This window comes from Malus domestica, chromosome 11 (genome assembly GCF_042453785.1).
Source record: "Malus domestica chromosome 11, GDT2T_hap1".
NCBI lineage: Eukaryota > Viridiplantae > Streptophyta > Magnoliopsida > Rosales > Rosaceae > Malus > Malus domestica.
In genome coordinates, this window is record NC_091671.1 from 32,951,643 (window position 1) to 32,965,619 (window position 13,977).

The 13,977-nt window shown below is 38.2% G+C and overlaps 2 protein-coding genes across 3 annotated transcripts; one reads left to right on the plus strand and one right to left on the minus strand.

Moving 5' to 3' along the window:
* Window positions 1-1,792: 1,792 nt before the first annotated feature.
* LOC103448610 (cytochrome c-type biogenesis ccda-like chloroplastic protein) lies at window positions 1,793-6,328 on the plus strand. 2 transcript variants are annotated; one of them, XM_029088992.2, is made up of 13 exons: window positions 1,793-1,982; window positions 2,116-2,203; window positions 2,367-2,522; window positions 3,083-3,135; window positions 3,366-3,496; window positions 3,595-3,680; window positions 3,818-3,849; window positions 3,972-4,133; window positions 4,283-4,355; window positions 4,448-4,548; window positions 5,118-5,210; window positions 5,712-5,758; window positions 6,048-6,328. In XM_029088992.2, exons 2-13 carry the CDS (start codon window positions 2,116-2,118, stop codon window positions 6,118-6,120), a joined length of 1,095 nt encoding a protein of 364 aa, XP_028944825.1. In that variant the 5' UTR covers window positions 1,793-1,982; the 3' UTR covers window positions 6,121-6,328. The 2 variants fall into 2 exon arrangements, with proteins under 2 accessions (XP_028944825.1, XP_028944824.1); XM_029088991.2 differs by having other exon boundaries at window positions 1,857-1,982; window positions 3,348-3,496.
* Window positions 6,329-9,257: 2,929 nt separating this feature from the next.
* On the minus strand, window positions 9,258-10,959 carry LOC114819640 (uncharacterized). Its single transcript, XM_029088994.2, has 2 exons — window positions 10,200-10,959; window positions 9,258-9,915 (listed from the first exon to the last, which is right to left on the minus strand). Exons 1-2 carry the CDS (start codon window positions 10,834-10,836, stop codon window positions 9,443-9,445), a joined length of 1,110 nt encoding a protein of 369 aa, XP_028944827.1. The 5' UTR covers window positions 10,837-10,959; the 3' UTR covers window positions 9,258-9,442.
* Window positions 10,960-13,977: the final 3,018 nt, after the last annotated feature.

Here is a 13,977-nt window from a genome sequence, read left to right on the forward strand (position 1 = left end):
CCTTTGGATCGACAACACCAACAAATCCGCTCATCCGCTGTTCATCAAGCCCAAGCCCCGACGGCCCTTGAAGAAAGCGTTCATCGTTCATCACTGTTCTTCGAGATCAAGCCCAAAAGCCCTCGAAGATCCGTTCAAGCCCAAAAGCTCTCGAAGATCCGTTCGTCACTGTTCTTCGAGTTCAAAGCCCAAAAGCCCTCGGAAATCCGTTCATCACTGTTCTTCGAGATCAAGCCCAAAAGCCCTTGAAGATCCGTCAATCACCATTCTTCAAGATCAAGCCCAAAAGCCCTTGAAGATCCGTTCATCCTCGTTCATCCAAGATCAAGCCTCAACGGCCCTTGGATCAATCGCACATCCCACAAATCAACACCTTACGGAGATCGAATCAGAGGATCAAAATAGAGAGAGATTGTAACCCAAAATCATCAAAAACACAAATATTTGTTTGTGCACGTTGTTCTTGTCTCTTTCGTTTCAGGAATTTTCCGTGTTCACAGTTGCATAGGGTGACAAAGCAATGACAATTTACAAGACAAGAACTACACCAAAAAAATCAAGATTTTAAGTTGCATCATGCTTGGAACATCCTCAAAGATTGTCCGAGGTGGGGAACTGATGCGAACCAACAATGTGGAAGATTATTTCATAGTGAAGCCCCACCCCCAAATGATGTCAATGAAGGTGTGAATTTTGCCGACAATGAAGGTGTCAAACAAATGAACCCAACTCTTTCTTTTGCAAGGCCCCCGGGTTGAGATAAGCAAAAGGAAACAAAGAGAAAAGGAAAGTCCCAAGATCCGATACGTGCACAATTTGCTAGCGAAATTGTAAGAATGAATGAAAACCAATGTCATCGGGAAGAAGAATCGGCCCAAATGCGTTTGGCCATGAAGGAAGAAGGGGATAGGGAGCAAGAAAGGTTCGAAATTAATTTGATGATGGATGACCTCGACAAATACACTCCAGAGAGGAAGAAATACTTACGTGGTAAGCAAAATGACATTTTACTAAAGAATGCCACAAGGAGTATATTTCAAGATGATGATTCATCTCAAGACTATCACCCAAGTCTATCACCAAGTCAAGATGGTGGATATCATTATTAAGTTTATGTAGTTTATGAGATTTCGATTGTATTAAGTTTAAGTGGTTTATTAATTGTCTTTTTTTTTTTTAAATTTTATGTCATTTGTATTAAGTTTATGTGGTTTATTAAATGCCGTTTGTATTAAGTTTATGTAGTAGTTATCATGATTTTCATGTATTGATTTAATGATTTTTCAAAATTTATCGGAATTTAAATATTTTTAGATTAAAATGTTCATAAAATTAATTTAGGATAGTCTACATATTATTTTTTTTTAACAACAGTTATTTAAAAAAAAATAGTCTTAATTCATTCTTTGATAATCTCAGGCTAAAATTTTAGGCCAGAAGGGTTGGAGTTGAAAAACTGTTTCTGGGCTAAAACCTAAATTTTCTGGGCTAAATATTTTTAGGTTTTAGATTATCATTGGAGATGGTCTAATAGCTAAAAATATTTTTTGGCAACAAAAAAACACTACTGATCATGACAGAAAAATCTAAAAGTGCTACTAACTCATAAAAGCGCTTTTTGGAAGCACACCTACACTTGAGTTTTTTATAAAAACATCACGCGTGTGTATAATAAAGTCGCTTTCTAACACAAGCGTTTAAGAGCAAAAGTGATTCCTAAAAAAAGTAATTACAACCAATGTCTAACTCTTATAACTCATGCCTCTAATCATAAACATCTGAAAACAACTATTGGGCCTCAAATGTGTCTTCTGAGTTTTAAACCCAATGTGCTGTGGGTGTTACTGGAGATGCCCATTAGCCTAGTAAGCCCATATATGGTGATATTATTTCTTCCAAAGTTTGTGTTGATATTTCTGCCAATGATTGCTTGCTTGCTTGCTTCCACTGCTGCTGTGTGAACCAAATCCGAAAAATTTGAGGTAAAAGCAAAAAGCTTTGAGATTTTCTCTGCTCAAATCCACTAATGATTGAAAATGTAGCCGAACAATTTTCTGGGTTCCCGATCATTTCTTCCAGTGTTTAATTTTTATGTTTTGAGATTTCTGTATGCAGATGAATTTGGCTATCAACAATTGCGGCAGTTATGGAATTAATCCTTTCACAATTTCAAGCTGCAAGGGTGGCCAGAAAATCAGTCACAGTGAGTAAACTGTGATTATAATTTTGCATGTTGGGATATATTATCAAGTTCAAGCACTGAATCTTTTGTATATATTTGTAGAGATTTCGTGTGGGTTTTACTACTAAATACTAATTAATGCATGTTATGGCATTTTATTGTTTCCCAAATTCGTGTGTTGAAGGTAAAAAGTATATGGTGCCCAGCAGAATGCTGAAGGGACCTGCTTCTACTTCTACACCTCAGGATGCTTGCCAAGATTCTGCATCATTGGCAAAGACTGATAGAAGCAGCAGCACTAGCAGCTTCCCAATTAAGACTTTTTTAAATTCCATGGCAGGTAACAAGCCTTCGTCTTTTGCAGCTTCGCTTAACACGGATTAACTTCTGTTTCTATGGCCTCTGTTTATTTTCTCCCAAAGAAGTGAGCTTTCATATGATTAATGAATTGAATAGGTCTATCTTCAAAGGTAGAGACATATAATTAGCCAGGAGCTTTTGATTTCCTTTGTCTTCTGGATACCATTGACAATTCGTGAATATTTTTATACCCTTCGAACTGTGAGAAATTAGCTGTTGTTTTAGATCACTCGTTTCCTGATGGTTTTTTGGCGGGTTCGGAAGGTTTTTTTTGTTGAAATTTGAAAATGTATTAGTTTTGAATAAGTTATGGAAATCTTCCATTTATATTTGTGGTTTGGCTATTCATTTTAACATTTACGTTTTATTGATTCACTTGCATATTTATATAATATACATGTAGATAATTACATTCATTAACAGCCATGGCACGAAGGAAATCTTCCATGTTACTTGTGATTCTCAGTTGATTCAAGGCGATCGGATGTACTCTATAAACTTTCTTGTAACTGAGTTGGTTTTTTGTTTCTCATTTTTCAGCGGCGAATTTGGTCTTTGCCGACTTGGCAAAGGCTAGCACGGAGAAAATGTTGGTGAGAATTTGCTTCATTGCTGCTGCCATTATACCTTCTCAGTGATTTTTTTTTTCTTTTCAAAATTTCGGTATCATTTTGCTGCACAGTCCTTACAGTTTTTGTCGTTCTGTTGTTTCATGATGATGGTTTAGATTGTCAGTACCTGGGTCAGAACTACTATTAAAGTCTGTATCCTAGTTATAGTTCTCATATATAATCTCAGGAACTAGAATTCTTTTCCGAGACAGGACGGTGCTGTTTCAGTATATACCTTGGCTGATGGAGGCCCTGGAGAATGGTTTGGAGGCTTCCTATTTTCTGCTGGACAAGATGCTAATGAAGCTGTTCAAGACCAGCTATCAGCCCTCAGTTTCTCTAGGTTCAGTCCCACCTTCACGTCTTCATTTACAATTTTATTTTTGATGATTTACTGTCTTCGAATATGCACTGTTTCTCATTGCTTGTTCGTCTTTACAGTTTGGCAGTTATTTTTGGGGCTGGGCTGGTGACCAGCCTTTCTCCTTGTACTCTTAGCGTTTTACCGCTGACCCTAGGTTACATAGGTGAGCATTTATAAGTCTTTTATTTCATGGATATGGAGACAAATGGGGGGAGAGGAGTCGTTTTGCATGAAGATAGACAGTGACTCCTTTGCATATATCATGCGTAATGCTTATATGAATTTATTTGAATCATACAGGAGCATTTGGCTCAGGGAAAAGCAAGGCAGAGGTGATAACTTGCTACTTTTGATTGCCTTTGTTACTCTCTCTTTCTCTTTTGCTCTCTTTCTGACAGCTGACACGCACATATTCCTAGCAATAGCATGAGGTTACTGTTCCTTTATTGGTCAGGTTCTTGGGAATTCAATTGCGTTCTCCTTAGGATTGGCAACTACACTTGCACTCTTAGGCATAGGAGCCTCATTCGCTGGAAAGGCATATGGACAGACAGGGCAGGGGTTACCTTTGACTGCTTCAGGTTTAGCTATTATTATGGGCCTGAATCTCCTTGAGGTATTTATTCATGTGCTAACATTTTTTTTTTTTTTGGCCTAGAATGCGCTTATTTTATTGGATATTATCTTTCACTTTGATTGACTACTCTTTCTGATTTTATGCTATCCCTTAGTTTTATGCTATCACCATATGGGTTGATGTTGCAGGTAATTGAACTACAGCTCCCCTCATTTTTTAGCAATTTTGATCCCCGGGCTGCTGCTGCTAATTTCCCTTCAAGTAACTACCCACCATAATGTTATAGACTTTTGTGGTTTAGATAAAAGCTGGTTGTCCAACTGATCTTACAAGTTTCAACTTGGACGTATTAGGTGTGCAAGCATATCTAGCTGGGCTTACATTTGCTTTAGCTGCCTCACCATGCAGTACGCCAGTGCTGGCCACTCTGCTTGGATATGTTGCTACGTCTAAGGTAAACTCAAATGTTTGATGTTCATGAATTTCTTTTTAGCTTTCAGGTTTCTTGAGATTACTGATAGCAAAAGCTGTAGCTTTACATTTGTGCATGCGTTAATAGCCTGGCATATTCAGAATCTCTTACTCTTGAAAGGAGATAGATAGATGCAGAAGAATCTTTATATTTTTAGTACAAGTTCTTCACTAATGCTTGAGAGACTCGACTGATGCTCTTGGACCAGTTATTAAACTCCCTCAAACCCTTTGTTAACTGGAGGTTATGGATGATCACATTTTTGGAGGAAAACTCAATATTTTATTGTAGTGTAAATCAGTTGCAGTTAGGCAGATGATGTAGGAGGGTCATTGTAAATTCCTTCGATGTTGCTTATTGGTCTCAGTCAATCATCTCTGGAATGTCATATATAAGATTTTTATTTTATCCATCCTGATATCATATTATAGCATGCAAATTCAAAACAGTTGATGCTCTCAGTACTCTTTGCCAGCTTAAGTTGTGCCTTTCGCAGTTTGTGTACATACATAGCGGATATTTTTAGTTTAAGTGGACAAATTTTATTACAGAATCCAGTTATAGGAGGCAGCTTACTTTTGACGTACACAAGCGGTTATGTTGCTCCTCTACTTCTTGCTGCTTCTTTTGCTGGAGCACTGCAGGTATGTGGTCTATCACCTTCTAGATGTGTTGTAAGTTCTGTTAGAACATAACGGTTAGTGAATGCTTCCAGTATATTTCTTTCCTATTGCGTTCTCCCGCCTGTGACGGGCCTCATACTAAAAGATTCAAGACTTATGAGTGAATGTCTCTGGAAAGTCTGCTTAGCAATGTTGGCAACTTTAACCTTCCATTTCATCTGTAATTGTGAGTTGAATATTGAATGAATTTAAATCACAAGAAACAACAAAGAATGGTTCGGAAGTTGGGAAAAGAAAAAAGAAATCAGAAAGAATATGCAAGAACACAATAATAGAAGTCATATCAACTGACAAAAAACTACGTGGATGGGAACTCAAAATGAGATCATAGTCATTTCTGTGGAAACCTATGCATTCAATCTTTTGTTTCAAAGTCGTGATTAATTAGAGTAAATAATTATCGTATTCTGCTTCAATGTTTTTTCCTTTTTCCTGAGCAAAACCTATGTATGTTTTGTGTAGAGCCTACTTTCATTTCGCAAATTTTCAGCATGGATAAACCCAATCAGGTAACACTCAATACCTTTCCTTGTCGTTTTAATTCTTCGAAAACTTGTTAGTATATTTGAGTTCCCCCAAATTATAGGAACTAAGCTCCATCATCAGTAATCGACTGTTGAGGTGGTATATATTGTACAAGTCTGTCAACTTTCAACCCCCTTCCTAGTGAGCACTTTGGTGATTCTCGGGCCATCACAAGGCAACTAGGATGTCTTATGAGCTATTTGCTCATTTCTCAAATACCTGGGGTCGCTGAACGACTTTCACTAACATATTTGAATTTTGTTGTTTTAACAGCGGTGCACTTCTGTTAGGAGGGGGTGTGTATACTTTCTTGGATAGGCTTTTCCCAGTTACAATGGCAATGTAGAGATTTGCTCAATGAAATAAACGTCGAAACACTTCCACAATGGCAATGTACAGGATTCAACAGTTCTAGTTATGTGTAAATCTATACTAAAATTGCATAAGATGGTAAGAGCGAAAATAATGTGAATCCCTTGTAAAGTATTCTGATTTCATCATTCAAACTGAGGTAAATAGGAATCCTGTAAGGAAGAACATCATATTTGACCAAACCATATTTTTGTTTTTTGTTTTCTTCTGAATAAACAATATTATCTACATTAAGGGGGGGAGGGGATGAGCTTAATCTCACAATGGGTTAGCAATAATGTGGTTCAAATTCGCGTTTGGCGAGAATCGAACCTAAGACCTCTCACTTACAAGTGAAGAAGAATATCATTAGACTGTAGTACTAAGTGGTTTGATCAAACCATGTCAGTTATGAACTTATTAGGAAAGCCTCATCGGTTTAACTGTCAGCTAGAATAGCGAACATTTTTTCGTTCTCTTGACAAAAGGAAAGGTGTTTAATGACATTATGGCATGAAAGGTTTTGGATGTTGGCCATTAGGTAAAGATTCTTAGCCATTGCTAAGAGCTCATTGGTGGAACTTGCCCTAAAAACCGAGCAATACCCGGCTGTTCAAAGATGAGTAGGAACTTTGAGCTTTGTGCTTACAATTAGAAAACTGTTTATAATATTAATCACTTTGTAAAGTCATCTTTGCAAAAAGTGAGTTAAAACTAAGATCATTTAGTCAATCTATTGAAGCAAAATTCTAGATGATCCACAATGCTTTTACCAATTCCGTTCATCGATTCTTATCCAATTCGAAGACAAAACAATCTTAATTTTAAGTGATTTTTTGCAAATACGATCTTTATAGAGTGCTTTATATATGAACAGTTCCGATCATAAACATAAAGTTCTTCAAATCGACAACGAACAATTCAGTGTAAGAAATCATACTCATCTTTTGAGTAGCGAAGTATTATTAGCGCCTAAGGAAAGGGGTGCCCAATAACTCCGAAACGCGTATGGTATATTTTTTTCTAAAAATGGATACGGTTTCCATACACCGCAAACTCGTCGACGCATTCTGTCGATTGAATTGGCCGATGGTAGCCATTTTCTTCGACTATTGACACAAAGGAGAGTGAAAACGATGTCTAAATTGGGTAGGTCTGATAACCTTCATATTAGGAATTGGGAAAAATGACATCATTAATCAGAAATGATGTGGTCCAAGAAGATGGCAACAGTATAAATACAAGGGAAGGGAAGCCCAAACGGTGGATACTGGTGGAGTATGCAGACTGGACTATTTCTTCAAGTCTGAAATGGAAGATTTTGTAGGCCAGCCAAAACAAAATTTCCACTATTTTTTATTTACGTGGTTATAAAAAGAACTTAACAGGTTAGCCACTACAAGTACATGGAGGTGTACTTTTTCTGAAGTGCTTTATCCAGAAGCAGAAACATTTTCCAAAGCTTTTTGGCCACGTCCACAGTGCCAAATTTAGGCTAAATATTTAGGGATGTGATATTCACACATCCTATTTTACTTCTCGCACACCTTTTTAATTTTCGACCGTCGGATCAGATGAATTAAAGAAGATCAACGGATATAAATTATCAAGGGGTGTGTAAGAAGTAAAATAGGATGTGTGGATAACACACCCCAATATTTATTGGGGTTAGACTTACCTCACCACCCACCGCCTTCGCAATTATGATACAAACATGATGTCTTCTTCTCTTCCAGGGTTTTACTCCATAAATGTTTCATGATCTCATCATCTCTGCATTTGAAATGCTTTGGCTGCTGTGATTGGTGAAAGGAATTCAGAGTAGGGCAAAGAACTAGACGAAAAATACTTGTATTGAAAGCATTATGGGCATGAGAATGATTGGGTATGCGATAAATAACTCCCTACGTTAATAGGATACTCGTCATTTTTCAGGCATGCCATATCAAACCAATAGAAGGGACTTACTTTTCAATGCGTTAGTAAACACATGAGCAGGAATGATACTCATACCATTTAGCTTTATTTATTTATTTATTTTATGTGAACACGCCCTATAATTCTTGTATTTCTTTGTGTTTACTATATATACTAACACAGGTTATTAAGTACATGCTATCGATAAATAAATACTTGAAAATTAGCAAGTAATTGATCTCATTTCCATTCCTCCGAGTCTCAACCTTATTCTTGATCTCCTCAAGAAGGTGTTTTGGTAAACAAATGAATCTAGAAGGGCTCATAGTCATAGCCAGAAGCGGATCCATCCATGGACCCGAGTGGTCTTGGGATCATCAAGGTCTGAAGAACCGCTTGTGAGGATCTCTGAGAACCACCCAACAGTCTGGGCAAGTGGTGGAAGAAAGAAGGCTGCCATGACTGTGCAGATGCTATGCAGGGGAAGCTTTTTGTAAAGTACTACGAATTCCAAATGATCTTTCATCTCATACCATCAAATTCACTAAAATACTAAAGCAAAAATTATGATATTTTTGTATGTCATATATATGTTAAACAATACACCTAATTAAAATAATAAACGCAAATTCACAATACAAGTATAGTTTCTAAGTGTAAATATACACTTACTAGCTCGTTTAAAATAATAAACGCACATTCTCAATACTCTAAGTGTAAATAAACACTTAATAGCCCGCCCTCCCATTTGTGCCTACTGTACCTTGATTAGGACTACCCAATGTTATAATTATGAATCCACCAGTACTAGTCATTGACATAAAAGTTTTTTAATATTCGAACAATATTACAATTAACGTAATCTAATTCAAAAATTTGGACAATGAAACTCCAACTTAAGGGAAAAAAAGCATGTTGTTTAACCAATTTCGCTACACTTGAGTATGCAGATATTGATTTGGATTTCAAACATCTTTACAACTTAACCGTTGGAGTTGATTGCAATTTTCAATACCCACAAGAACAACTTTGCATGTTTTTTATTTCTTTATAATTATAAATACAAACAACAACAAAGCATTTTCCCACTAAGTGAGGTCGGCTATATGAATCATAAAACATCATTGCACTCGATTCTATGTCATATCTTCCGTTAGATTCAAGTCCTCTATAAGTACAACTTAACCGTTGGAGTTGATTGCAATTTTCAAAACCCACAAGAACAACTTTGCATGTTTTTTATTTGTTTATTATTATAAATACAAACTACAACAAAGCTTTTTCCCATTAAGTAGGGTCAGCTATATGAATCATAAAACGTCATTATGCTCGATTTTGTGTCACGTCTTCCATTAGATTCAAGTAACTCTATAAGTTTATAATTATAAATATATATTAAACTAATGAGCCATTGGAGCCTTGGCCCCGCGGTTCACCATCTTCTGGTACTGATTCAACGACTCCTGCCTCTGCAGCCTCATTTCCTCGTTAAACTTGTTGATGAACGCCTCCACCCGCCGGTTCAATTCGTCTTGACTCAGCGACGGCTCCTTCCTCAGCCGCCCCGACCCCGACGACCGAGCCAGCGACGGCGAGTTCGCGCTGCTTCTCTCCTGCAACGTCTCCGACTTGTTCATTTTCGGCTTCGGATGCGGAGAGTTCGCGCTGCTCCGCTCCTGGAACGTCTCCGACTTGTTCATCTTGGGCTTCGGAGGCGGCGTGTTCTCGTCTATCCCCCGCACTTGCGTGTCCCACGTGTCCGACTTCTTCAGGTGCCTCGTTAACGGCACCGAGCGCCCTTCCGTTATCGTCCTCCACGTGCTCTCCAGCGTGTCGTTCCGCTTCGGCTTCGACACTCCCAACGACTTTCCCCCTGCCAAAACAAACTCGTTAATTTACCATTGTGACATCGTCTACTCAAATTCCACGCCGGGCATTTCACAGTGCAATTACACTTCTGCCCCCACACGACGAGGTCAATTCCGATATTTTACAATCAGAAATAAATTTGAATTTACACGATAATAACAAAAGCAAAATCCAGGCGGCGCTCTGACCACCGAACGGTAAAGCGGTCCGGCCAGTCCGGTTCTTTGTTCCTATCCGAATATTCCAAGGCTTATACGACAAGTCGTACACAGAGAAAGAGAGTGGTACCTTCAGGGCTAGCTTTAACGGATTTTCTGTGACCGATACGAGCGGAAACCGGCGGTTTCTGGTTCTCGTTCAACCAGAACTCCATAGAGTCCTTCCTCTGTAAACTAGTCTTTACAGGCGTCGATACCGCGGCTGCCTCATCTCCGCCTTCAATCGCCCCCAGATCTTCGCTATTCTCCTCCTTCCCCTTCACCACCTCCGAAACCATTGGTTCCACTACCACTCCTCCGTACGAATCCGAAACCTTCGTCAGAACATTCTCATCGTAACCGGACTCACTCGGAACGAAGCCGTCGTACGCTGAGTAGTCGGGACTAATTTGTGCAGATATCTTTGCTGTCGTCACGGGAGAGGCCCTCACCAGCTCCGGCTCCGTCACCGGCGTCAAATCTTCGGGTTTGGGGTGGAGCTTGGAGGAGGCGATGATGCTGATGATGATGCAGTTGATGATTATGTAGAGATACAGAGGACTGAGCCAGGAGACGGCGGAGCTCCAGAGAGAAGGGACATGGGAGGTGACGGCGTCGGCGACCACTGGAGCTGAGAGTTTCAGCCCCACGGCCATGGAGACCACACCAGTGGATATCAGCGCAACCTTTAGAGTGAGTAACCAGGTGTTGCTCGTGCTCGTAGACATTTTTTTTCCGGCGACGCAGGTTGGGAACCAATCGGAATCTTACCTTTTCCGGCGAGAGCTCTATATAGGAAGTTTAAGGAATGAGTGAATGGGGTGAGGAGGTGGATTATAAATAGGGGCGGAGGGGAGGGCTAGTGAGTTTTTGCGATGAAACGATAATGGGTGACACGTAAGCATGTAATGGTTTCTTCCACGTGGCATTGGGGTTTTTAGCGAATGCTTGGAAAAATAATAGGAAATGAGACTTGAATAACCCTCATTTTGGTCATTAAAATTTGAAATCAATAAAAGTTGTCTATAAGTTTGCCCATCATCAATTATTTTGATCATTTCGGGAGAATTATGTTGAATAAGAATCAAAATGACAAAAATATACTTGATTAATAAACAATGGGCCCAAATGATTTGACAAAAATTGAGAGCATTTTTGTTATTTTATACTTATTTAATTGAAATTGTTTATGGAATAACTAAAATGATTGATTGTGAACAACAACTTCTGCCAATTTCAAACTCCAATGACCAAAATTATTAGTTATGTCAATTATTTTGACTATATATATGAATAATATCATTCATATTTTTAGTTTTATAAGCATCAAACCAAAAATGTCATATTTATTAAAAAAAATCATTTTTAAGGTTAAGCGGGTTTAGAATCATTACACTAGCAAATGTTATTATTTATTAACATTACATTAAGACATGTTTGGGATTACTTTTAAAATTGTTAAAAATGTGTTTTGATAAGTGTTTTTAGTTGCGTTTGACAGAAAAAATTAGAAGTACTTTTTATAAATTTCTTATGAAAGCACTTCTAACCGAAGCACTTAGAGCAAAAGTATTTCCCACTAAAGTAGTCGCAAAACCCCGATACGAAAATTGTGACTTGAGGAGCACTTGATTTATCTATCCTATGATTTTTCAAGCTCAATAATTTAGTTTAACAATTTAAGTGATGATCTTGGATACGTAAATAAGAATTTAACTGCCATTTCTTGGATTAGGGTCTCTCACACACAAAAATAGATGTGACTTTTAGCTGTTATTTCTTGGATAAGAAGTTTCGTGTCCATAAATAATCAGTTTCTTCTACTTCTCCAGACCGTTCTGGTGGTGGGAGGTGGGACATGTTCTTTCCTTCTTTTTAATTTCTTTATTTACTTAATTATCATTTCATCATAAAAGTAAATAAAAAAGGTGATTAATTGTTTAATCTTTGTACAGGAAGAATTAATATTTAAAAGGTACCACTACCACATCTCAACGGCTATATTTTTATAAATGTGACCGTTAACTCCGGCGGGGTGTTGATCATGAAGGATCCTAAATGCCCGGTTCGTGGGTATCGCATTGGACCACTCGCTCACTCACCCTTGGAGACTGGGTAATGGATTTTTCTTAATTAATCTTAAGCTTCCCCACACGCTTGCCACCCTACTTAATTAACCGACCGTGTTTAGAAGGTAATTAAGAAAGAATTCGTGAGTTGTTAATCAATGTTCAAAATATTAATCGGTGAAAATATTTGTCACAGCCCGTCCTGAACTTCTATTATCGATGATGTAAAATGACGGAATTGTCCTTGGACGTTAATTGATGTGTGTGAATTATTATTGGGTTAAATTGTTTTAGATTGGTGACCCAATTAGAACTAAGACTTTTCTTAGTTTTGATTGGTGGCTTTTGGACCACACACACACACCCACCCACCTTTTCTCTCTCTCATTCCCGTACTCTCTCTCTCAGACTCTCACTCTCTCTCTCCCTTCTTCGTATGGACCAACCCATAAACCCTCTCAAACCTTGTAGATCGAAGGTTTTAAGATCACCATTGTGTTCGTGAGGACCATACGAGTTCAAAGGTACCATTTTCAGGTAAGGAAACCTTCGATTTCATGTGGAAACCCTAGCTCCGATTTTGTCACTGTTCATGCATACGTGAAATCTTGTGTTTCAGGGAATTTGAAGCTTAAGGAGGTCCTCACGAGTCTCGGGGTACTTCGTTGGAAGGAATTGGATGTCGGAGGCCTAAGATCGACGTATATCTAGGTAAGCCAAACTATCGAGCTTTTTCGGGGAAAACCTATTAGATTTTAAGCCTTGAAACTTATATAACGTGATTCTACATGTTATTAGCTTCATTTTGGTACCAATTTTGTGGAAAATGGTGAAGAAATGAAAGAGAATAAGCGATTTAAAGTTTTACCCAGAAACCGGCGAAGTCACCGGCGATCGGCGACTTGTCGGAGAAGAAAGGAGCATATTCTGTTAAGTTGACGGAATATGCTAATGCTGTCAGTCATCTTTAATAGTTACCGTTGGGTTTTAACGGAATGTTCCATGGAATATTCCTAACGGCAGTTAGAGAATCCGTCAGGATTCCTTGCACGTGGCCGCGCGTGTTGCCATGCACTCGCCGGAGCGTGGAGGCGTGTGAGGGGTTAGAAAAATATTCTAAAAATTTGGGAATGATCCTGAGGTTGTGTAGGTCACCTTGGTATATTCAAATACCAAAATTGAGCATTGTATGAGAAGTTATTAGCTAGTTTTGCCTATGTGCTTTAAATAACGTTTTTATAGTTAATTCGCATATAGTATTGAGCATAATTATATTACACCCATTATTGTCGTATAGACCTTTTCCTTTGGTTCCAACTCTTGTGCAGTATGTTGCCGTATAGGTCATTGTAGTGACTTCGGCTAGATTGATGTTGAGTTATGAATTCAGCCGTACAGACTACCACAGGGGTTCCGGCTAGCATGTTATATTTATATGAAATTATTCTTACCTGAATTGTTTACTCTGTTATATCTTGGCATGACATACATATGAATATGATTATGTGAAGCATGATTTGAATTGATATAATTTCATATATATTTATGTATATGCATATATCTTGATTCTGGGAAAAATTATACATGTTTTACAGCAAGGGGTTAGATATGTTGATAAATGAAATGGTTTTGTAAAACATTTGTTTTTGCCCATTCACGTTTTCTGTTTTGCGCCCCTCCAGGTTTTAGGTAAGTTTGTAGTTGCTGGGTGCGAGGACTTCGGCGATTCTGACATATCTAAATAATTGTAAGACATCTTATGGTACTAACTTGTTCTACTGGACTGCACCTAGACTTTAT